This window comes from Barbus barbus (genome assembly GCF_936440315.1).
Source record: "Barbus barbus genome assembly, chromosome: 22".
Classification (NCBI taxonomy): Eukaryota; Metazoa; Chordata; class Actinopteri; order Cypriniformes; family Cyprinidae; genus Barbus; species Barbus barbus.
This window is the reverse complement of record NC_136750.1, coordinates 21,355,782-21,382,193: the sequence shown is the minus strand read 5'-3', so window position 1 is coordinate 21,382,193 and position 26,412 is coordinate 21,355,782. Positions and strand designations below refer to the sequence as shown.

The following is a 26,412-nucleotide window of genomic DNA, read 5'->3' as shown; positions in this document are numbered from 1 at the left end:
AATACATCAACCTTGTCACATTTTAACAACCTGGAACCTGTGAGGCAACCACAAATAATAGCAAAGAAAAAATGTGTTGTGTCATGATTTATTAAGATTTTTTAAAAGGTTCATAGCAAATTTGAGTGGACTATTAAGTACTATTTACAAGATAAATAGTTTGAACTTGTTAATCTTGATGTTGGAGGAACATTGTTCATCACATCTTTTATGATTAAACATGATGAATTCAACATTTCATCTAAAAAATGATTATGCATAATGACAAATGATAACAATACAATAAACTAAATCAAAATGAAATAAGTCTACACTCTAAAAAAAAGGTGCTATATAGCACTAAAAGTGGTTCTTGGCTTTTAATCATAGGGGAACCACTTTTGATGCTATATAGCACCATATCACCTTTGTCAAATGGTGCTATGTAGAACCATAAGAGGTGCCATATTGCATTGTATTTCTTCAACAAAAATGGTGCTAAACAGCACCGACAGTGGTTCTTTGGCTTGTAAAGAACCTTTAAAGGGGCTTAACAGGTTCTTTGTATGGCAGTGGTGCTATATAGCACCTTAGTCACCCCAAAGAACCACTGAAGAACCGCTGAAGAACCATACAGGAGTTTATCAGGTTCTGTGGTAGCGGTGGTATATAGCACCTCAGTCATGCCAAAGAACTGCTGAAGAACCACTGAAGCACCAAGATTTGGTGCTATACAGCACCAAAAGTGATTCCCGTATTACGAGCCAAAGAAGCACTTTTAGTGCTATATAGCACCATTTTTTTAAAAGTGTATATTTTCAACACCCTATTTAAAAATGAATTTATTACAAACCTGTTTACAATGTGGATCACACTCTGCCTTAATAGAAGTTAATCCAATAAAAAAATAAAATAAAAAAAAAGATTAATAAAATTGTCTTTTGGATGCTGAACATAGTCCAAGCCATCCTTACCCTAAATTATATTTATTACAAAATATATATTACCAAATAAACAATTTAAAGAATATGTAGACATGTAGAAATAAAACTGGAAGAAATCATTTGACCAAAAAAGCAGTGTATAGATTTGAAGAAAAAAGTTTTGACTTGACTTGAATTGATTTTAAGTTTTTGAGTTTTGAGTTTTTAATTATAAATTTGAGTTTTTAATTATAAATCCTATAAAATAATAAACAATAACACAAGTTATAAATAAATTTTGTGATGACTGAGTTTATGGTTTATAAGGTACTTTAAGTATTATGTAAAAAAAATAATTAGGCCTAATCCAAACTAAAGTTAAAAGGTAGGCCTATATTGGAAATTATGATGAATTTCAAAGACAAAAGCAGCAGCCACATTTTACCTTCTTTGTTATTTTGCAATCACTTCTCAGTACCTCCTCTATTTCTAGACCAATGCCTCTCGAACTTGAACTTGCAATCTTTGTGTGAGCAACCCAGATCTTGGGTTGAAGGTTGATAACCGTTATGCCACCACAGCTAGTCAAACAACTGCTTATTAAAAAAAACAAAAACGAAATTGACTATTAAGTGAGTGTCATTGGATACAGCTTTTAACTTCTCAGCTTTGTAACCTTCAAGCATTCATGGTAGCTTTGTTCAATAAGACCTACATAAGACATGAATTATTAACCTACCTGTGAATAATCTGATCCTCTGTGACACTCTTTTACCATCTGCACACACTTTATCACTGGGTACAGCATGAGCTGCTTTGACAGAATAATTTACTGTGGTGGCAAATTGTGGGGGAATGGCTGAGAACAGAAAATGGCTGAGAATTTGTCTTTGATATTTTGATTTATTTGATATGTTTGGTTCACTTCACCAATAAATGTAAATTTTTAGATCATTTTAATCTAACAAACATGTCAGTACAGACCACAGAGATCCAGACATCAAAATTCTAAACTAATCACAATTATTAATGCACAGAATGGATTTTTCTCTCCTCAGTCCGCCGTACAGGGATTCCACTATGTACACATGAAAGAGCTGCTCTGTTTTTTAAGGGGGTAAAGTATAGGATCAGGTTAAAGGCCAGTGTTTTGTAATTGAGCCTGTGTGAGTGATTTGTCATTACATCAGTCTTTAATGAAAGAACAGCTATGATAAAAGAAGTTTTGCTCTGCCTGTGCTTGACCCTGGCACCTGTTTGGACAGCCCCTGTACAGACAGGCAAGTATTATATTGCTTTTTAAATCATATTGAACATTATACAGTGAAATCATATTTTACTTAATCTATTTTATTAATTTTTGAAGGAGTATTGAATATAAAATAATTAATAATATGTATTAAAGGATGGATGTTACAGATTTCTGTTGTATTTGTACAGACTCTGGGCCGGTGGTTGTTCTGAAGCATAGCAGTGTCCGTGGACAATATATGAAAGTTAAAGGCTCAGAAAAGGTGGTGGAGCAGTATTTGGGTATTCCTTTTGCCCAGCCACCTGTTGGCCCCCTCCGCCTGGCTGCACCTGGTCCTGTACAGGGATGGGAGGGAATAAGAAATGCCACCCAGCACCCATCCATGTGAGTATGGCTATATTCATAAAATTTACTCCACCTATACAATATATACACAGTAAAAATAGACATGTGAAATTTATGGTAAAAATAATTATATATTTAAATGCGGTAGCAACATTTTAGGATATATGAGACTGAAATGAACTGTAATTTTCATTAACTGATGCGATGTTAATATTGCATCTAAAGAAATAAAATCTGTTTTGTACCTGTTTAATTTACTGATAACCACCATAATAATACAGGTTCTAAAAGAGACAAAATGAGCCTTTCCTCATGCTGAAGTATGCTAATATACAATAAAAGGTGCATAAAGTATTCACACAAATACAGGTCTATTTACGTTTTTTCACTGTAAATTACATGATTGTTCATTTTCACTTCCAAAATATGTACATTTAACAGCATTTTACTTTTTTATTTACTGTATTGTCCCGCTATAGATCTATTACAGTTTTTCCCTGTACAATTTGCAGTTTTACAGTTTTTACCATTAAAATTACAAACATTTTTTGCAATGTACATTCTCTCGCTGTATTCTAGGTGCCTTCAAAACCCAGATATTCTGCCTAGCAAAATCAATGTTGTTGGATTTCACACCAACAGGAGTCTCAGAAGACTGTTTGTATCTGAATGTTTACACTCCATCTCAAAGATCAGAATCAGATAAACTTCCAGTGAGTACTGATTAATGGCTTCTCTCATCTAAAAGAGAGGACAGCACTTTGACTTATGAATTTAAAGTAGAACTTATTCTATTATGCTTTATTGATAATTTCCCCAACCCCTCTGACAAAAGAAATGTATGCAAACCAACAGGTAATGGTCTGGATTCACGGAGGAGCTCTGGTCATGGGCGGCGCTTGCACATTTGATGGATCCCCGTTAGCAGCGTATGAGAACATAGTTGTGGTTGTCATCCAGTACCGACTTGGACTGTTAGGATACTTCAGGTATTCATTTATGGTGGAGAAAGTGGGCATGTTGTCCCCTGAGAATGATTTTAAATTTCTTGCCTTATATTAAAGCTGCTTCTGCAATGGTTTATAATAACATATGCTCCTGGTTTTAGCACAGGAGATAAGAATGCTCAAGGTAACTGGGGTTTCCTTTACAGTGGGTGCAGCAAAACATTGAGGGTTTCGGAGGAGACCGCCAGTCTGTCACTATAGCTGGGGAGTCTGCAGGAGGAATCAGTGCTTCTTTTCTGGTCAGTAAATGTTTTTAAAAACAGCATTATCTTCATTATCTTTCTCTATTGTTGCATATTAATTATTTATGTGCCTGATATGATTAATAACGAGTAATCTTATGATTTCTGATGAGTCTTTAAAAAACAAGATAAGTTCCAAGTAAGTTCCTTGTGGTCTCATTGGGCTTCCCCTGGAAATATGATAATAAGTGAATAGCTGAAAGACAAGTTGTTAAAACAACATAAGATCTTATCCATTAATAGATTCTCTGTACAATTCAGTTTAAGGATCAAGTGTGTTCTAAAGATGTATACTTATGTTCTTCTAGACATTGTCACCCATGACAAAGGGTCTGTTCCAGCGGGCCGTCTTTCAGAGTGGGGTAGCATCTGTGATGTCCGTCAAAGACCCTCTGAGGCTTGCCAAGGTATTTAGCCCAAATACAACAATAAATGTGTACTACCCAAAAGTTCCTTATAGGGAATCTTTATAATTATGTCAGATGCCAAAAATTTTAGAGCCTTTTTAAGTTTTGTTCTGTTTGCTTCAGTTTGAAGGCAATTTGGTTTCAGTATTTAGACACATAAACAATACATTAAAAAAAAGAAATATACAAAAGCACATAATACATAAACCCTTAACTGTCTAATTTACCATCCTCCCAAAAAGTTAAATCAGAATTTAAAAGCGTTACAAAAAAAGCGCTTCAGCTCAGCCTAATTTGAAAATGCATATTGACAATACCTAATGTAAGATAATTATTGTCAGTGTTTAGAAAAAGATGATTGTCTGTGATCTAACCAGGTGGTAGCAAATGTTACTGAATGTGACTTCAGCTCTAATGAAGTGCTGACCAAATGCATAAAAGAACTGACTGAAGAACAAATCATTGATGCAACTAAAAAGGTAGGAGCAGAGAAGTTGGTGATATTCTCTATGTATACATCTTGAATTAAATATTCTTAGACCAAATGGCTTCCTTAGAAACACATTTTCCCTGGAGCAACAGTTGATGGAGACTTCCTTAAAGCTCAACCAGAGGAGTTACTAAAGAGCAGACTTTCATAAAGTTCCAATTCTTGTCGGAACAACAAACCATGAATTTGGATGGACACTCCCTCAGGCAAGTATTAGACATTTTTGTATGGAATGGTAAAATTAAACAAAATGTCTATGAACTTTTATGACTATTTTTAAATAGTACTACATGTGCTCTTTTTTTATTTTTATTTCAGGCCTTAGTCTCAGAAGACTGGGTAAAAGGGATGGACGCAAAATTAGTGAAACAATTGTTGGACATTTTTAACAAAGATGGAGTAAAACTCAACTTCTCTTCTTCTTTCTTTCAAGATCATTTGTATTGATTTAGAAACTAAAAAAAGGTTATAAAAATAAAATTAATTTACTTGGATCAACGCAGTCTGACTAATTTGTTAATATTTGTCTTCCTCTAGTGACCAAAGTACAAAATAGCATTTAGGAGACTGGTAGAATAGCCTACTATATGTGTAATCTTTCATTCTGTCTTCATAGACGTCAGGAGTCAATGAAATCATAGCAGAAGAATACCTAAAAAATGCTAAAACTCCAGAGGACATTCGTGACGCATTTACTGAGATGGTGGGGGATCTTTTTATGGTGATTCCCTCTATTACGGTTGCATCTTACCACAGAGGTTGGTTGTGATTTCACTGGCAATATTTCACCATCAGTGATGTTTTATTGTTGGTTTGCTTTATTATTTTCCATTATCCTAACTTCACAGATGCTGGAGTGCCTGTGTATATGTATGAGTTCCAGCAGCGGCCAAGTATATTTAAAGATCTCAGACCCAGCTTTGTGAAAGCTGACCATGGTGATGATCTTGGATTTGTGTTTGGGACATGCTTTTGGGATGGCCATATCAAAGTGGGTATGCAGATCTAAGAACTTGTTTGTCCTGGGATATTATTATGATACTGGACATTTATACTGGACAATTTACTATGACAGGGGTTTGAAACTGCAAATGATTGAAACAAAAATGAAAATGCTAATAATGAAGTGATGTGGTTATGGATATCAACTCTTTATCATCTACAGGGGCCCTCACTGAGGAGGAAAACCAACTATGTAGAACCGTCATGGGATACTGGGCAAACTTTATTCGCACTGGGTAAGTGGTACATCAGTTGCTGGACAGAGCATTAGTTAATGATACTCCTCCTTAAATCATTATTTAATTTCCACAGATCACCAAATGGTCCCAATCTGGTGCACTGGCCTGTGTACAACAAGTCTAATAAATACATGAACCTGGGATTGCAGCAAACTGAGGGACAGGGTCTGAAAATGGACAAGCTGCTCTTTTTCACTGAAGAATTACCTAAAAAGCTTGCAGCACTCCACAAAGCCTAATTAGTCATTTCACCAACAAATACGATGCTTCTACTACAAATAAAATGTAATTTGCACACATGTGTGTAAATAATTATTTGTTGTCTCCATGCAGTGAAATTGTTCCCATGAAACCTTTTGCAACTATATTTGCAACAAGATTTCTGCACACTTTCCTCTGACCTGAACCGAGTTGAAAATGAGTGAGGTGAACTGAAGAGAAGGAGCGCTAACATGGAGCTGGGAATCTATCGCTATGCTATTAGCAGTCCTGCAGAGTTCTCGGAAACCCTCCAGCTCTCCTAGCTCCACCTGTCTAGATCTTCTACAGAATTTATGTATTCATGCAGCAGCGACTGCACATCTTTCATGCTCACAGCAGCGTGTCTGTATTTACTGGCAATGTAAGCGATGTGTGTGTGTGTGTGTGTTATATTAAACAGTGTGTATTAATATCAAAACATTATCCCATATCGCCATTTGTGTTATTTAAAAGTTTGATACAATAGTACAAATAAAAAAAAACAGTAAAAAATGCGCAGTGTGCAGTCACGTGTCATTTAGGCTACGTCACTGGATTCCCCCATCCGCTACTGCGCACACTCAGACTAGTTCAGGGCAGTCTGAACATCTCACGCGCTGAGAAGACGGAGCTCCAAGCTGGAACATCCAGGGTAAGTATCATCTGACAACACTTTATCAGGGGACTTGACGTTAACAGTTAGAACACAGGTGTTGTATCATGTCCATCATGCAATTTCCTTACGTAGGAAGCGCGAATGAATACGACGTGCCAATAAATAAGTATCATTATTGATATTACGCTGCAGACCTGTATAAATATATGCGCGAGCTGTTAACGTTATATAAATGCTGTTAGCGACGAAATGAACGAGACTTCTAGCATTTTCCGCATGAAAGTGTGCCATATGATTGCACAGTGTTGTTTACAATAAGAAGGTGGAGGGGGAGGTTTCATTTTGCAAGAGTAAACTGATCAGAGTGCTGGTGTGAAGAAAGTATGAATGATCAGAGCTTTGAGAAAACGGCTCAAAACCTAGTGAGCTGCCTAGACAGCATTTTCGTAGTGCGTGCCTATAATGCCTAATTTCCAAATAATGCTCATATCAGTTGTTATTAAAAAAATGTGACTGTGCTTATTTTATTTCATCAGTGTTTCAAGCAACCAGAGATGCATTTTGGGTTCTTAAATTAGTGCAAATGAAAATATACATTTGTTATAGAGGCTAAAAATTGGACCTGGTCCAATTAAATGAAATAAAATGAGCACAGTCACATCTTTTTGATCCAATGACTGTAGGAAATGTTTCTGATGGACCCTGTGAATTGTGTTTTGATAAGATGGTATTTTGACAGGTGCTATTTTAAGACAAGTAAAATAAAAGGTGGAGCAGAAGCGAGATGTTTTCAATAGAGAAATCCATGTTATTAAATGCAGTTACACAGTTAAGCTTTCTATTTCTACTTACTGTCTGGGACTGCATTTGCAGGTATGCCACCTGACTCGCACAGTATTTCAATGTGTTGTAAATAATTGCTTTGTGTTGTGAAAAAAGACTCTGGCTGGATCAGTCCTTGATTTATACTTAGAAGTATCTACAAGCGTTATGAAAAAAAATAAACATTTATCAGGGCATTATCTGGTAAAATAAAAAGTGAAATATTAAAAAATAAAATAAATAAAAATAAATATAATATAAATAAAATATTTACAGTGTTATTTCTGTATTTTTGTATACCATCATTTATTGTTTCATTTTTAGTCATCTTGTGTTTTTGTCTTTTTATGTATATATATATTACTATTTAGGCTTATTTTTTTCAGTTTCACTTTCATTTTTTTCTAGTTAGTAAATTTAGTGCCTCAATTCTTAATTTTATTTTATGCTAAGGCAACATCTCACATTTTCTTTAAGGTTTTCATCTAATGGTTGTATTTTATTTGAACTCAGCTTTATTTGAATTAAATCTTTTTAATAGTGGTTTTAGTTGTAGTTCAACACAATAACCCTGTATTTAACCTATCATTTGTAGCCTAAGTCATGATATGATTAAAAATTATATGCTATGATAGTTATTGTTAATTAGATGCAAGCATTTGTTAGGGGTTTCCTTATTTTTTACAATCACAATCCAGTGATTTAATATGGAAAGCCATTGTGCTTTGCATTTTGGTCACTGGGTCCTATAATGCCTCGTTTCCACAGAGCGGTACGGTACAGTACAGTTCAGTACAGTACGATTCGGTACGGGTAACCCTCATCAGGCTTGTGTTTCCACTGCCAACAGTACCCTTTACTTTATAGCGCGACAATAAGCACAACTCTGCCTCTTCTATGTCAATGAACAATAATAGCCATTATAAAAGTATAAGTACAAAGTATAAGAGGCTTATATAAGAGGAAATAAAGACATAAGCAAACAATTCATAGTCAAACGTTTGCTACAAAGTAAGTTATTACGGTAAAGTTCAAAATAAATATAAAGTTAAACTTTGTGCTCAGTCAAAACGATATGGACAGGAACAAATAATAGATTCATGAGACCACGAATGCCTGTTAAATATACACAAAACAAATGGATTCTCGTTTAATCACTAGAGCCATCAGAGCCAGCGGCAAATGTTGGAAGGACTAGCCGAGCGTAAGGCTGCTCGAGGCGGATACATGAGCACTGAGCGCTTTTTAGGCAATGTGTGAAAATATAAAAGTATAAAATACACTGTTTTTGTGTGTTTGTGCACTCTGATGTAGCCTAATAAGCAGAACACAGCAGAGCGGAACGAGTGAAGGAGAAGTTTATCCCCTTGTATCACGCACAAGTGACGATTCTAGTAGCCCAGTCAACTTCTGCAGTGAGTTTAGCTCCACCCTTTTGGTACACTTTGCTGTGTTAGGTACCCCAACGAAAGGGTAAAAATCTTGAAAGGGTACCAAAAAAGTGGTACGGTACGGTACGGTTCGCTATTTTGGTACCATTCACAACTTCTGGCAATGGAAACGGACATAATTGCATACCGTACTATACCGAACCTTACCGCTCAGTGGAAACGAGCCATTAAACAGCGTTAGTCAGATAAACCTGGCATCCAGGCTTGACTGCAGGCCTCATAAACATTGCTACATATTTTTAAACTCTAGTGGCTGGAGATAAGAGTGCTCTTGTTTCCTTGCAAGCCTAGGATCATTTTTCTTTTCCTGTTGAAGTGCAGGCCATTGATGAAAAGCTCAGTGTTAGAAGCAATTCTCAGTCTGCGCATTCTGTGCAGTGTCTCAGGAAAAGAGTAATTTTATGTGACTTTTATTGAATCTGATGCTCTCTGGTTAGAAGCATTGATCCATTTAGGCTTTGTTTATGTGTCTGATTGTGCGGCATCAGTCAGCGGCTAGCTGATCAAGCCCTGTGCATTCGATCGTACAAGATGGCAGTCTTAAGTTCACAGCGTCTGATACCATGACAGATACGAGTGAGGTTTCCCTTGAGGAAATAGAAGGACATGTTGCGTAATGATACCAATGAAACGGCCTCAAATTAACCTCTCTGTGGCCTTATTTTCACATCAGAGACAGACTCTCTCACACCATTAATACAGACACTTTTCACACCTGATATAGATTTCTGCAAGCTTTTGCATGATTTTATATCCAGAAAAAATCTGATCTTTTTTTGTCTGGGTTTTATCTGGTAACTTGTCACTATCCTGCATGGTTAGTAATTATGTTGTACCCTATACCACAGATCCTCAATTTTACTTCTTGTTTCTATACCAACATGTAATCTCAAACGGTCTATATTTGCATTTTGCTTGTAATGCATAAATAAGTGATCTTGTTCAGTGGTTCTCAAAGGGTCGGTTACAGGTCAGTTCTGATAGCAGAGACAGCAGGAAAAAACAATGCCAAATACAAATAATTAAACGCAGCTAACCGTCTGATTGTGTATATGATGGGAAAATAAATTAATAAAGGGAGGAGATATCTTTTCTATATCTTTTGTTGTCAAAGGTAGCGCGCCTATTCAGACTTGACAGTATTTTGGCATCTGTTGCTTGCTTATTAGATGCTACTCAAATTAGGCAAATGACAGGACAAATGGGTTGCCTGACTTAAAACTAAATAAAAAAAATAATGAAAATACAACCCATACTAAGTTAAACCCAAATTTACTTGTCTTGCATCAAGGATTATCTTGGTTTGTGTTTACCATAGTGTTTTCAATTGTGATCAGTTATTAATATAATAATAATTTTAAATGTTAATAGTAATAATAATATAGAATATATAAATAAATATAATATTAAATAGTAATACATATAAATAAAAATATAATTCATTATTTCTAATATTTTATATATATTATAATATTATTATCTATATATAATTATAATTGATTGTTTTTTATATTATTATTATATTTATTATTAATTTAATTTTTGTGTTTGCTTTTATGAACTTTTTTTATGCTTTTGGGTGATAAACATTTTAGTAGTGTTGGGTCGCCAGACTCGCCACTTGACATTCAATGTAATATCTGGGCCTTAATTGAAAGCCACTGTTCTAGCTTACCAGTTTTCTAGTTTTTTGACCGACTTGACCTTGTACACAAGCCAACCCAATATCTCCCTCCCTGAGACATTCATCACACATGTAATTATCTTTCTCTCTGCTCTGCTGACTCTGATATCACTGCACCGCTTTGGTAACCCTAACCCATTCAGTCCCTTAAACCAGTAGAGCAGCTCATCTGTGTTCCATCACTCTGACAGCAGATCCTCTATGCTGGGCCTGAGGCTCACGGTGAAGGGGCATTTTGTTGCATGGATGGATGGAGTAGAAAGAGGGGGCAGTGCTCCAGTGCAGGGAGGCAGGAATATTGCAGCATGTGCATTTACCCTCTTGACTGCTGAGATTTATAAAGCATAAAAGAGCATGCTCTCCCAGAGAAGCAGCCATGTGTAAAGAGTTTGGTATTGGTCTTAACGCTCACCCTAACATACAGCTATTTTTTTCCACTTGTGCTTCTCAAAGATAAGTGTGAAAAGAGGCGGGAGCAATTGACACAAACAGTGACCAGAGTCAGAGAGAGTGTCTGTGTATGTGTCTATGTGTCTATGTGTGTGTGTGTGTGTGTGCGCACTTGTTGGTGTGTATGCCAGCCAAGTCACGCTCCTCCAGCTCTGCATTATGTAACAGTCCTCGCAGTCCTAATGTATTTCTCAGGGTTTTGTCAAAAGCCCAAGGGGGTAGTTTCTGGCCTTTTTGATTCTTGTAAAAATGATTCAGGTATAGCATGAATGATTGTTCTTCTGCATGCAGAATTCAAATATTGTTTTCATTCAGTTTGACGTGAACTGCTGCTCTGATAGTCTTGCAAGGTTTAGGTTGGTACACATTATCACTTATGTATAATTGTAACCAATTGCCAAAGAAAAAAAAACAAAAACGACTTGTCCAACCAGTTCTATTAATAGATCAAATGAATCCCAAAATTCAAAATAATAAAAAAAGAAATCTATTGTTACACTAAGACAAAACAGTCAAGTCAAGTGGTTTGCAAATAGCAGGTTAAAGGGATAGTTCACTCAAAAATGAAAATTCTGTCATCATTTACTCACCATTTCTCTCAAAAATGAAAATTCTGCTGCCATTTACTCCCCTTCATGTTGTTCCAAACCAGTTTTGCTTTCAACTGCTGAACATAAAAGAAGATATTTGAGGAATGTGGGCAACCAAACTGTTTGTGGACCCCATTGATAGTATTATTTTCTCCCCCCATGCTATGGGGACCTATTTGGTAACCCACATTACACAAAATATCTTATTTTGTGTTCAGCAGAACAAAGAAATCTATATAGGTTTGGAACAAAACGAGGGTGAGTAAATGATGACAGAATTTTCTTTTTTGGGTGAATTGCCCCTTTAACACTCTGATCCAGCAAAACCACTGGCGACAGTTGGGGCACAGTGAACTAGCTTTTCATTTGAGAAGGAAGCATGTGTCATTCGTCTTTAGAATTGTACGAGGAGCAGGTGGCATTTTCACACTGGCAGAATTAAGTACTTGTGTATATTATACTGTATCCATGATGTCAAATCAATAAGCATTACCATATTTGATATCTAGAGGTCGGAGAGGGAAAGACACATACTGTATTACACATATGGCATCATTGAGTTTGAATCTCTTTCCCTGAGATTCTGTGCAATGGGTTTCATAATGTAACATCATATTAACAGGCTCTTACAGACTCTGTGTTGCTTCATGCTGTGGTCAGTCTGTATAAACACAGCTGCAAGGAAGTTTACCACAAAAGAGGACATTAAAGTACTCAACCATAATGTTACACTTCATGAAAATGTTTTGAATGCTTGATGTTATATGTTTATTATAAGTGTTAACATTAATAAGATAGTTGTATATGTCTTATAATATAATTATATATTTTTAAATATTATATACTACCATTCAAAAGCTTGAGGTCAGTAAGGTTTTAGTATTTGTACGTTTATTTAGCATTTTTTTTGCGGGATGCATTTATGACATCAAACATTTCTATTTCAATGCTGAAATAAAAATAAATGCTGTTCTTCTGACCTTTCTAGTTATCAAAGAATCTTGAAAAAAAAACAATTCCACAAAAATATTAATGGGAACAAAAACTAAAATGTGTTTTTAGCACCAGATCAGCATATTAGAATGATTTCTTAATATTAGAATGTTAAAATGGCTGCAAAAATTCAGCTGTGTATCACAGAAATAAAATCACAGATATTAAAATATTTCATTTATTTTAAGTTGTTATATTATATTACACTATTACTGTTTTTGCTGTATCTTTGATTAAATAAATGCAATACGTTTAACTAAAAATTTAAATTTAAATTTTTTTAGATCCAGCTGCTCTGACACAATTCTAGAGCTACAAACAGCGGTTCCCTCTCTGAGTTTTTTTTTTTTTAGCTGACATCATATCTCACCCAGTGACTGAATTACCCCCATAACAAAGTATGGAGGGGGTCGTGGTGAACAACCTCATAGACTTTGACTCGCCCCCAGAAGGGACAGCTCCCTCTGTTCTTGGACCTCCCAGTGGGGTGGGATTTTTCTCTTCCGAGCCTCTTGTCCCTGAGCTTGTGAGCGATGCCACGATGGAGCCCCTTCTACCAGAGCCAATGGCCCCCACACACACTTCCTACAGAGAAGAAGATAGTGATGCCACCGAATCTGCCGACAGTGACAACGAGGACACAGAATCCCCATTGCACCCGTCGAGCATGCGACGGTCCTCATCCTGCTCCAGTCACAGCGCTGAGGACGCAGAGGAGACGGAGATAAGAGCGTTCATGAAAACCTACGTGGCAAAGCTCTTCCATGGAAGGTGATTTGCTCCACTAACTACACCTTAAAGGAATGCATCAGCCATGAACACAAAAAAGAGATGTTTCGTAGAATGTTCATGCTGCTCTCTTTCATAGCTAGAGTGGATATGAAACTCCAAAAAAGCACCATAAAAATTACTTGTGCGCTATTCCAAGTCTTCTGAAGCCATATGATAATTTTGTTTGAGGAACAAAGCAAATGTAAGTTTTTATCTTTTGACAATTTCCGCCATAGCTCACAAATCTCATTCACACAAGAACAGATGCAATGCTACTGATAAGATGCACTTAAATTACAGTCTGTTCCTTAGTCAAAGCTATTGTGTAGCTTCAGAAGCCTTAGAATATAGTGTATGAGTCATATAGACTGCTTTTATGAGGCTTTTATGGAGCTTGACAAGCCTTTGTGACTGTACTTTTGTGGTATTGAAAATATACTTTTGTTCTCCACGGAAGTAAAAAAGTCATAGGGATTTGAAATGAGTAAACGATGACAAAATTTTCATTGTTTTAGGTGAAATATTCTCTTGAATGAGGAAGAAGCTTCAGACAGCATTATAGTCACATGTCAACTGATGTCTATGTTTGCATTTGTTCCTGTTGTTTCAAGTATTCTATCGCTCTCCCTATCCCTTTCTATTTGTCTTTCTCTTCCTGCTACTACTCCTGGTTCCTTTAATTCTCTTTTCCTCTCTAAGGGAGGACTTTGATCAGGAGGAGAAGGCTCGCTTTGGAAAGCTGTGCACTGGAGAGTATGGCAAAGGCAGGGAGTGGTTCGCCAAATATGTCAGTGCGCAGGTATCAAAGAGCAGCAATGCTGAGCAATCATGAAAACACAATCACTGCATCACTCTATTCCAATTTCAAAACATTTGATTTTTTAATGTGTGAGTTATTATGGTGATAGTCATTTTGGGTGATGGTTTAGACCAGGGGTGGGGAACGTTGATCCTGGAGGGCCACTCTCCTGTAGAGTTTAGCTCCAACCCTGAAAAAACCTGTGGAAAAAAATACCTAACTGCAATCTGAAGACCTTGATTAGCTGGTTCAGGTGTGTTTGATTAGGGTTGGAGTTAAACTCTGCAGGGACACCGGCCTTCCAGGATCAACGTTCCCCACCCCTGGTTTAGACCAAAGGTGTCAAACTCAGTTCCTGGAGGGCCACGGCCCTGCAGAGTTTAGATTCAACCCTAATTAAACACACCTGATCCAACTAATCAGGTCCTTCAGGCTTATTTGAAAACTACATGGTATGTGTGTTGGAGCAGGGTTGGAACTAAACTCTGCAGGGCTGCAGGGCCCCTGGTTTAGACCTTTTTCACAGATTTTGCATATGATGTGTGTAAACGGTGTCGCTATCGTTAACTAAAACTAGTACTATTAAAAATATTTTTTAAAAATGAAAATAAAATATAAATATTGATATGAAAAACATAAAAAATATATATTATTTTAATTGAAATTTAGAACGATTGTTGATTGTGTTTGTTGAAGCATTAAGTTCAAGTACTCAAGTGACTAAAACAGAAATAAACAATAAAAACTACAAACGTAATAAAAATGACAAAAGCATTTTTAGACATAAAATACTAAAATTAAATGAAAATTAAAAATATACAAATATAAGCTAATTCAAAATATTAATAAATACTTTAATAGCATATAAGTAACACTAAAACAACACTGTGTGAGAACGATCATATACATTTCTTCACCTCTATTTAACAGTGTTCTCACCGTGCGTCTGAAAAGCAGCAATAAAGCCTATTTTTCCTGTCACATACTAAATATAGCAAAAAATGTTGCAAATGCACTGCAAACGTATTTAGCAACACAGCTTTTGCAACTTAAGATTTTATGAAGCAGCAAAAAATAATGAAGCGAACTACACACCCATCGTTTGAAAGATGTGTTGAAAATTGTTTGACTACTTGGCAGTCAAAATTACCAAAATGTTTGCCAATATCTTTAATAACAATAATAATATAATAACACTGTTAAATGTAATCTTTAGGAAATCTTAAAATCATTATCCATTATTCATACAGTACATTATAATGTTGAGATGCTTTTAAAATCATTGTTTTTTTTTGTGTGTTTGTGTATTTTATTTTTAATTTATTTAGTCTAGATTTTTATTTTTTATTTTAATAATTGCCATTTCTTGGTTGTCTGCTATAACATAAAAATAAATATCGGTCATGGTTATCCTAAAATGCATTGCTATAAGTATCAAGCACAGTCTATTTAGACTAAATGTACCATTCGCATTCTCAAGTCTTTCTCAAAGATAAGAGAACTCGTGCAATAGAATGTGTATAAACAAACACAGTTGTGATGATAACCATGCCTTGTGTTTGCAGCGCTGCCACTCCAAATGTGTGAGTGAACAGACGTTCTACAGGCTGGTGCAATCCTTCGCTGTTGTTTTATTTGAGTAAGTATATCAGTGATAATATCTCAGATGTATGCTTGACATTACATGGAAGCCAAACCAAACTGTTAAGAGCTAAGTTACCAATTTTCTGTAGAACTCTTGGCAAGTCATTGTGTGGCAAGTGTGTGACTCACATGTGGCCAATATTTGATTGATTGACAGATGTCACCAGGTGGATGATTATGGCCCAGCCAAACACCTCATGACCATGTGCTTCACATATTACTACATGGGTAAGAGAGTTCACCGTTAATATTAAGCAAACATACTGTAAATTTGTGTAGAATGTAGAAACGCCCAGACCTCCTCTCACTTCCTGTTACAGCCTATGACTCAGACATTACTGGCACTGCCTCTTATTGTTTTGGAAAAATGTAACAGTGCTATTTTAATGTGTTTTCAAGGGAGGTTGGTTTATATGACCTGGTATAAAAACTAGTGGAGTGGGAAAAGATACAAATGCACTACCATTCATAAGTTTGGGGTAAAAAAGATTATATATATATATATATATATATATATATATATAGTGGGTACGGAAAGTATTCAGACCCCCTTAAATGTTTCACTCTTTGTTATATTGCAGCCATTTGCTAAAATCATTTAAGTTCATATTATTTCCTCATTAATGTACACACAGCACCCCATATTGACAGAAAAACACAGAATTGTTGACATTTTTGAAGATGTATTAAAAAAGAAAAACTGAAATATCACATGGTCCTAAGTGTTCAGACCCTTTGCTGTGACACTCATATATTTAACTCAGGTGCTGTCCATTTCTTCGGCTCATCCTTGAGATGGTTCTACACCTTCATTTGAGTCCAGCTGTGTTTGATTATACTGACTGGACTTGATTAGGAAAGCCACACACCTGTCTATATAAGACCTTACAGCTCACAGTGCATGTCAGAGCAAATGAGAATCATGAGGTCAAAGGACCTGCCTGAAGAGCTCAGAGACAGAATTGTGGCAAGGCACAGATCTGGCCAAGGTTACAAAAAAATTTCTGCTGCACTTAAGGTTCCTAAGAGCACAGTGGCCTCCATAATCCTTAAATGGAAGACGTTTGGGACGACCAGAACCCTTCTTAGAGCTGGCCGTCCGGCCAAACTGAGCTATCGGGGGAGAAGAGCCTTGGTGAGAGAGGTAAAGAAGAACCCAAAGATCACTGTGGCTGACCTCCAGAGATGCAATCGGGAGATGGGAGAAAGTTGTAGAAAGTCAACCATCACTGCAGCCCTCCACCAGTTGGGGCTTTATGGCAGAGTGGCCCGACGGAAGCCTCTCCTCAGTGCAAGACACATGAAAGCCCGCATGGAGTTTGCTAAAAAACACCTGAAGACTTTTTGGCCTTAATTCTAAGCGGTATGGGTGGAGAAAACCAGGCACTGCTCATCACCTGTCCAATACAGTCCCAACAGTGAAGCATGGTGGTGGCAGCATCATGCTGTGGGGGTGTTTTTCAGCTGCAGGGACAGGACGACTGGTTGCAATCGAGGGAAAGATGAATGCAGCCAAGTACAGGGATATCCTCGATGAAAACCTTCTCCAGAGTGCTCAGGACCTCAGACTGAGCTGAAGGTTTACCTTCCAACAAGACAATGACCCTAAGCACACAGCTAAAATAACGAAGGAGTGGCTTCACAACAACTCCGTGACTGTTCTTGAATGGCCCAGCCAGAGCCCTGACTTAAACCCAATTGAGCATCTCTGGAGAGACCTAAAAATGGCTGTCCACCAACGTTTACCATCCAACCTGACAGAACTGGAGAGGATCTGCAAGGAGGAATGGCAGAGGATCCCCAAATCCAGGTGTGAAAAACTTGTTGCAACTTTCCCAAAAAGACTCATGGCTGTATTAGATCAAAAGGGTGCTTCTACTAAATACTGAGCAAAGGGTCTGAATACTTGGGTCCATGTGATATTTCAGTTTTACTTTTTTAATAAATCTTCAAAAATGTCAACAATTCTGTGTTTTTCTGTCAATATGGGGTGCTGTGTGTACATTAATGAGGACAAAAATGAACTTAAATGATTTTAGCAAATGGCTGCAATATAACAAAGAGTGAAAAATTTAAGGGGGTCTGAATACTTTCCGTACCCACTGTATGTGTGTGTGTATATATATATATATATATATATATATATATTACTCTTCAAGGATACATTTAAGTGTTCAAAGGTGACAGTAAAGACATATAGTATTACAAAATATTTATATTTAAATAGATTCAGTTCTTTTAAAGAAAATTCAGCTTTGTCATCGCAGGAATAAATAGCATTTAAAAAAATATACTTTTTCTTTTTTCTTTTTTTTTGTTCAAGTAATTGCAGCCTTGTATGTAGCATGTATGTCTTCTTTCAAAAATATTTTTAAGTCTCACACACTGCAAATTTTGAACGGAACCGAATAAATTCACAAAAAAATGCAATTGTTTATTAATTTATTGTTAATTAATTTTTCAGTAACACTTTAGTATAAGGACCAATTCTCACTATGAACTAGTTGCTTATTAGCATACCTGTTATTAACATATCGGCTGTTTATTAGTACTTATAAAGCACATATTCTGCAACATAACCATATTCTACATCCCTAATCCTGCAAAATACCTAAATTTAACAACTACCTTACTAAATATTTATAAGCAGCAAATTAGGAGTTTGAGGCAAAAGTTGTAGTTAATTGTTTGTTAATAGCAAGATCTTAAAGATCTTGTTGAATAGTATACAAAGATGCATTATGTATCATGTGGTGCATCATTGCTAATGATTTGGAACCCTTTTGTTGTCATGTTAAGAATAGTTTTGGAATCAAATCATAACTCTTTAAATTGAAATCTAATTGTAAAGTACCTACTCCTAATATACACAGTGTGTGACTGCCTAGTATGCCTTTTTAATTCAATTCATTTGAGTTTCTTGTGTGTGTGTGTGTGTGTGACAGGTAAGGCCCAGCTGTCTCCCACAGAGCTGCTAGAGAGGCCCAGTGGGGGGATCGACTCGTACCTGTGCACTGGAAAGGTTTGGCTCTCTGGGAAGAAAGATATTGCAGAGCGACTGCTCAAAAACACCTCCGCTAAGACTGATGTTAAAGGATTCTTTGGGGGTCTGGAGAGCAAACTGAGAGGACCCTTGGGCCGAAAGAATGAGTGGGTGATTTTCTGTCATTGCTTTTATTCAATCTTTTATTTTGTGATGCTTCTGCTGCTCACAAACTCTTCTGTTCTCATTCTGTTCTCTTCAGAGACACATACAAACCTACCGAAGAGAAAACCAAAACTCCAGGTAGTTCACGATGTACTACTACTGTGTTTTTAATCAGGTCTTTTCTCACCTATGGTAATCTCTTGTCATGTCCAGTTTTTAGATGTCTCACATAAGGTTTTCTCTGTGTATATTGGTGATGTGACTTAGTGGTTAAGAATCTGGGTTGGTTACCCAAACCATTCATTAGCTTCCACCATGCTGCTGAGCAAGACCCTTAACCCATAGTGACTGTCTATGTAGACATGTAGGTGTTTGAGTTATTAACTGTGCTTATCTCTGTTTGCATACCCTGTAGTTTCCCCCCCTCTCTCCCCGGATAGAAAAGAAGAGGAGAAAATCTACCTGTACACACACCTAAAACAGCAGCCCATTTGGTAGGTTGTCAGTCATCTTTTTTTCCTACATAATTATTCAAATTAATAGTTAAAGTTGTTTCTGAAAAGTAGCCTTTCATATAATCAGCATTTTAATGAAACATTCATGTTATTTACATTTTCCTTATGGGCCGCATTTGTGGCATCCTGTCAGTGTCTCGAGTTTTGTATAATTATTATTATTATTTTAATGTGAATTTAGTTACATTTACTACAACAAAAAATGCCATAATATTTAAATATTTTACCATTATAATATATATATATATATATATATATATATATATATATATATATATATATATATATATATATATATATATATATATATATATATATATATATATATATATATATATATATTTTTTTTTTTTTTTTTTTTTTGTTTTTTTTTTTTTACGGTAATAGAGATATAATAGAACTGTAATAGAATTATAGGAAGAAAAATAGCTAGTTGTCATGAAGATAATGACAGGATGTTAAAAAAACATTTTTTCTAATTATTTATTATTAATTTAAAATCTTTAAAATGGTCCCAATTTATGGCAATGCAATATATTTTAAAATATAATTAATTTCTGTGATGGAAAAGCTGGATTTTCAGCAGCTATTACTCCAGTCTTCAGTGTTACATGATCCTTCAGAAATCATTCTAATATGCAGATTTGCCATTCAAGAAACTTTTTTTTATTATTATCAATGTTGAGAAGAGTTGTAATAGTGTTATGGAAACATTGATTTTTGTGGGAGCGTTAATTAAATTTACTAAAACAAATAGTACCATAATATTTAAATATTGTACACTATATGAATAATATATCACTGTTGCATTACAGTAATGTTGTCAGATTACCACAGAAAGTATTTTTTTGTAAAACAAAACAAAATGCTGATGTTACTTTGGCTGCATCTGTTTCTCATTGTCTTCTTTAAAAGGCACACTTTGAGGTTTTGGAAAGCAGCATTTTTCGATGCCGTCCACTGTGAGAGAAATAAAAGATCCCCCACGACGAGGTGAGGGATTGCAGGGTTTTTCACAGTATACTCTGTAATTCTTATTACTATTTATAGAGCGCTTCTTGTCTCTTTCTCCTGATGTATCGTGCTATTAAACAAAACAGACTTCGCACGGCACCTAATGCACATGTTAGATTGCGTGTTTGTTTAGACTGCGTGTTTGTTTGTGTGTCTGTTAAAGCCAGAGGGAGAGATTGAGAGTTTACTTTGTGTTTGATAGATTGTTAGTGATGTTGAAATAAACTACCCAGAAGTTTCAGCCGAGGTGCGTGACTGAGTGCCCTGTGCATATGACAGTCTTACGGTGTATTTGCAGTCTGGATGAGTCCTGCAGCCTTTCTCTGTGCCCTTACACTGGTCATCTGCTCATCATCCTCTCTTTCCTTTCTTTCTCTCTGTGGCTCTCTCTCTCTCTCTCTCTCTCTCTCTCTCTCTCTCTCTCTCTGCATGTGACTTTAACCCTTTATCTCCCTGTGCCTTGCTGCCTCACGCAGGCGGACGGCTGAGGAAGAGAAAGATGAAAGGTCTGTCCTTCATTCCGTCTGCTGCCCTGGACATTACAAGATAGAGACAGGAAAGGCAAAGAAAAGGAGGATTAAAATGGAGAGGGGAAAGTTAGATCGGTTAGAATGAACTGAGAGTTAAAGAGTGAAAGGAAAGTGGAGGGAGTTTAGGAAAAAGATGAAACTGACAGAATTAGGCCGCTGTTTACTTACTCTGCACAGTATATATAAAAAATATACACTCTGCAAGATTTTTAAATGTCTCTTATATTCACTGAGACTGCATTTATTTGATCAAAAAAAGAGTAATTTGTGAAATATTTTTACAATTTAAAATAACTTTTCTGTAATAAAATATAATGTATTCCTTTGATGGTAAAGCTTTATTTTCAACAGTCATTATTAATTATTCGTATTTCTTATTATCAATGAAAATGGTTTTGCTGCTTAATTTTTGTAAAAACCTTGATATTTATATTTTTTCAGGATTCTTTGATAAATAGAAAAAAAAAGTTCAGAATTATGCTTATATATTTATATAAGTATATATTAAATATTTATTTTAGTTTTTTGTATAAGTGTAAAGTTTTTACAAGTATCATTATTTACTGCCACTTTTGTTCAATTTAATGTGCTTTTTTGAACAAAAGGATTAATTTCTTTAAAAAAAATTTATTATATATATATATTTTTTTTTTTTCCTAGCTCCACTCTAACATATTTAACTAACTAGAAATTTAAATGCAATCGTTTTTAATGCAATTCTCTGACTGGAAAATTCTCAGGTCAAAAATAGTGGGCACCCCTGTGAAACCCTGTATATATTTATATATTTCAGCACAGGATCCAGTCAGGAAGTTGTGTAACATTCTGATAACATTTCCATCAGCACTCAAAGGAAACTAGGTCCTCCAAAAAAAGCACCGACTCTGGTCACATTTGCCTTAGGCATAATGCTTTGTCTTTTTTATCCCGCTATCTACATTGCACAACTTTAACTTTGCTGAAATTGTGGACCTTAAAAACAGATAAAATATTTATTAATGCTAAAATACTAATAGTTGTGTTATAAAAGCGAGTAGCATATTTATTCTGACAGCAGGGAAAACATTAATAAATATACACTCATGCAGGTGGTATAGGAAAATAAATAGGCTTAATAATTTTAAAACGGAAAGAGAACACGCTTTTGTTGTTGATTTCAAAGGCCTTGAATCCAATCAAACGCAGTATTTTGGCATGGTATATCAGATTCATCTGGCCTGCATGGACAGGTTGCATGACATGCCCTCATTATTGAAAACCATAATATTAATACATTTCAGTTTAACTGAGGACATTTTTGTTTACTTTTGTGCGATAAACAATTTTGGGGCTGTTTTGGGGTCAGTGTAAAAAAATGTGTTCTGGAACCAGTTGGGAACCACTGATCTACATTATACAAAATGAGAAGAGGGCAGTGAGATCACAGTATTCACTTTGACTTTTCCTGCATTATTTGCTGTATCATTGCATGCTGTCAGAATGTATTGTATCCAAGTGCCTATTCATTGTTATGTCAACTGCTAACCAGCATGAACTATTAGAGGTGGCAGGCATAACTATTACTAGTGCTCATACTTGGCGTTAGGGGTTCTTTCAAATCCCCAGCCGTAAGTATTCAACTTTGACATGTAATTCTGTTTGTGCTACAGACATAAATGATTCATCAAATCATCAAATCTCTTCTTGAAGAGATTTTTACTATCACTTTGCTAAGTGTTCAGACAATTTTCACTTGGTAGGCAATAAAACTGGCTTTTTAACATAAAAATGCATTGAACCAGAAAAAAATAGTTTTCCCAGTAAGATCTGAATTTTTTAGGAAAGGAACATTTTGCACATGGAAAAATTCATTAATTTGTTGCCTGAGCATTTTTTCCTGTTTGGTGAGCTGAATTATGTCATGGTTCCGTGTTCCGTGTATCCTCATATGCTTTTTGTTATTTAAATTTTTTCTTGTTTTTGTTTTGATTGATTGTGAATCATGGCTACAGCTAACTGCTCACTAAAGCTTATTCTAAAATGTTTGTTGGATTTTGCATGAGCACCAATGAATGGCTTATACACATTTGTTCTTTTGTATGATTGTTTTTACAACTCTCTAACCTCCCAGTATTTATTGTGATGTGTTTAAACATTTATGAGTGAACTTTAACATTATTAAAGATATTGTGTTTATGGTCTCTGATGGTCTCTCATGCTTGATGAGAGAAATATCAGTGACCTCAGACCTTGACCCCTTGTTTTTGTACCTTCAGAGAAAAGTGGTGTCATATGACCCAGGAAGAGAAAGAAGATAGCTCCAGATTTAATGAGAACATCACTTTCGGTCAGCTGGGGTGAGTCGCACGGCATTGGTCTAATTTTACACAATATTGACAAAAACAATGTTCATTGCGTGTTTTCGGTTGTTGTTTGGTATGCTCATAAATAATTGCTTCTGTTTATCCAGAACATTCACCCATAACATGGTGGCTTTTGGACTGAGCAAGAAACTGTGCAATGACTTCCTGAAGAAGCAGTCAGTCATTGGAAATCTGAATGAAGGTAATGTCACTTTCCAGCTTTCTGTTCCAAAAAAAGAATTACATTTCTAGGTTTGTGACATTTAATTATGGTTCCAAAAGAAAAAAAAAAACATTTATTTGTTAAAAATGCAATCAAAACACTTTCTATTGTGAGATATTCAAGAAACATTTTTATTATTATCAATATTAAAAACAGTTATGCTACTTAATATTTTTGTGGATACTAATGCATTTTGATGAATAAAAAGTTCAAAAGAACAGAATTACTTGATACAGAAATCTTTTATCATTTATAAACATCTTTACCGTCACTTTTGTTCACTGCTATGTAAAAGTATTCTTAAAAAAGAAATGTATTATCCTTTTTTCAGAGCAATACAAGCTGCTGTGTGACCACATTGAGCAGATGGCTGCAGAGTGAATATCCAAAACCATCTAAACTCTACCATCCACATCAGCACATCCATTCAAGCTCTGATGATCAGTATTCCACAAATGCCAACACAGTTTCGCCTCTATTATCACCCCAAGGTCCTACCACTATCCTTACTAACCACTACAGAATAACACAACTACAATAGTTGGCATAGATCAGCCACATCCCATTATCCTTCAAGTGTCCGGCTCTAATGTAAAAACGGTTTATTTTTGTCCAAACTGCAGCAATGTGAAAAACAAATATGCACATATTCTGGAATAGCAATATGGCTCAGAGTCTTCAGGCATCATACTATATATAATATGGGGTTTATATTGTATGACGTGAACACAGTGCAAATCACCATTTAAAATATTCCATATATCTTTCCTGCTACTTTTATGTACAGAACTATAGTACTAAAAGTGTCCTTTGAGCAAATACAATGACAAATAACAAACAAAAAATACAATTGAACAATATCAGTATTTCACTATATCAATATCAACAAAATCAATAATATTAGTAAATATTCCGAAGTCCATCTGCTCTCCAGAAGTCTCTACTGGTCTCTTCTTGTTATATGTTCCCATTTATTGCACTTTTATGATTTTGTGTTCTTCCTGTATGGATAAATTGAGTATTAATTGTGTTGGTGACATCCTCAAAATATATGGAGACTGAAACTATGTCTATTCCCCGGTTTAAAGTGCCTTTAGTCATTTATGTATCTTCCTATTTTAGTGCGAACAAACCTTTGTCAGCATGCTGTTATCCTCCCATGACTCTCTGGGGGAGCGCTCATAAGTTTGTTCACCCTGCCAGTATGTGTTAGTGTTGTATGGATAATGCTTGCGGTTGGTATTCAAGTCAGTTGAAGAAAAGTATCATGCTGCAGCTGTTTCGATGTCGTACAGTGTTGTGTCTTTATGGCATGATGTGCATGCACATTGTTTACCATCTATTTACAATGTTGTGCAATTACATTTCAAGCCAGTAGAAGGCAATCATAACCCTCCGCTTCGACTGTAGATCGGTGGGGCTTGTATTGAGTCATGTCCTCCATCTGAGGAAAAACTAAAGTTAATATATTTGGTTTGTAAATACAGATTGTTTTGTTCACCGAATAATGAGGAATTGGATGCCAAATATGGGCTGGTTTAAAGGCATCGTCAGGTTGTTGGGCATTTATTTATTCAGCGTCTGTATGTGTTGTTGTACGTGAGCGCATGGTTGTATCAGGAATGTGCTGGATCCAGTATGGTCTTTGCATTTAATATGATGTTGTTAATATTGTGCTGTCTATGTAAATTTATGTTCATTGTAAGCTCGGTGGTCTGCATTGTATTTTCCCAAGTGCCCTGAATTTCCTATTGGAACGCACCTGGAAACCAACAAGAGAGGTGTTGAGCTGTCTCTAATGTGTGAAGTGTTTATTATAAATATATATAATATACAAATATAATTCTCTTCATTATTATCTTATACGTCCTCATTCTAGATTGAACTATGGAGTATGAAAGCATCCTTAACAGGAAAAACCTCTGTTATGATCACCAAGGCTGCGTTTATCTGATTAAAAATGCAGTAATGTTGTGAACATTATTACAATTTAAAAGAACCGTTTTCTCTTGTAATTTAAAAAAAAAATGTAATTAATTCCTGATATGGTAAATTAGAATTTTCAGCAGCCAGGCTACTCCAGTCTTCAGTGTCACATGATCCTTCAGAAATCATTCTAATATGCTGATTTGAAAACAGTTGAGAAAACATTAAGAGATGATTATAGGATGGCGCTCTGTGCCTGATAACGTGTTGCTGAATATGTCTGTGCAGATTCAGCTCAATGTGGGAGTGTTTAAGGCTCTCCGGTGAAGAAAACTGCCAAATGGCTGCCACGGTTGGCTGTGTGTATAAATAAACAGCAGTCACACTGGCATGCACTGATTGGAAACACAGTAATGAGCTGTGAAAGGCCAAGCACTGGTGTCACACAATGAGAGCTCTACTACTGCTAATTAATCCCAGACCCCATCAAACAATGGACTAACTCTCCTTATCTCGAACAGTTTGTGATTGATCACAACCTTCTACTCTCTTTCTTTCTTTCTTTCTCTTGGTCTTTTTTGACTAATTTTTTCTTCTTCTCTCTCTTGTTCCGTCTATGGGTAATTTAGTTATTTTATATTGAGCCCCTAAGGGGACCTGGTGATGGAAAAAAAATACCAGACGAGAGGAGGTGATATTTGATCATTTATATTTAAAAATGTTGGTGTTCCCTCACAAAAGTTTTGTGCTCCCATAAGAAACGTGCTT

The 26,412-nt window shown here is 35.8% G+C and overlaps 1 protein-coding gene and 1 pseudogene across 3 annotated transcripts; both read left to right on the top strand.

The window, feature by feature from the left end:
- Positions 1–2,112: 2,112 nt before the first annotated feature.
- Positions 2,113–6,125, top strand: LOC306888488 (cocaine esterase-like; annotated as a pseudogene). The gene is made up of 13 exons: positions 2,113–2,182; positions 2,343–2,538; positions 3,079–3,212; positions 3,355–3,488; positions 3,608–3,745; positions 4,057–4,155; positions 4,533–4,634; positions 4,713–4,851; positions 4,964–5,044; positions 5,262–5,403; positions 5,494–5,640; positions 5,811–5,883; positions 5,960–6,125. The product of its transcript is annotated as a cocaine esterase-like (transcript).
- Positions 6,126–6,699: 574 nt separating this feature from the next.
- Positions 6,700–25,553, top strand: LOC306888624 (uncharacterized protein KIAA0513-like). Of its 2 annotated transcripts, XM_079447057.1 has the most exons (13): positions 6,700–6,778; positions 13,017–13,503; positions 14,203–14,302; positions 15,868–15,941; positions 16,104–16,174; positions 18,892–19,096; positions 19,192–19,232; positions 19,510–19,588; positions 20,525–20,602; positions 21,100–21,129; positions 23,409–23,489; positions 23,603–23,697; positions 24,050–25,553. In XM_079447057.1, exons 2-13 carry the CDS (start codon positions 13,133–13,135, stop codon positions 24,097–24,099), a joined length of 1,275 nt encoding a protein of 424 aa, XP_079303183.1. In that variant the 5' UTR covers positions 6,700–6,778; positions 13,017–13,132; the 3' UTR covers positions 24,100–25,553. The 2 variants fall into 2 exon arrangements, with proteins under 2 accessions (XP_079303183.1, XP_079303184.1); XM_079447058.1 differs by lacking the exon at positions 21,100–21,129.
- The last annotated feature ends 859 nt before the right edge of the window (positions 25,554–26,412 follow it).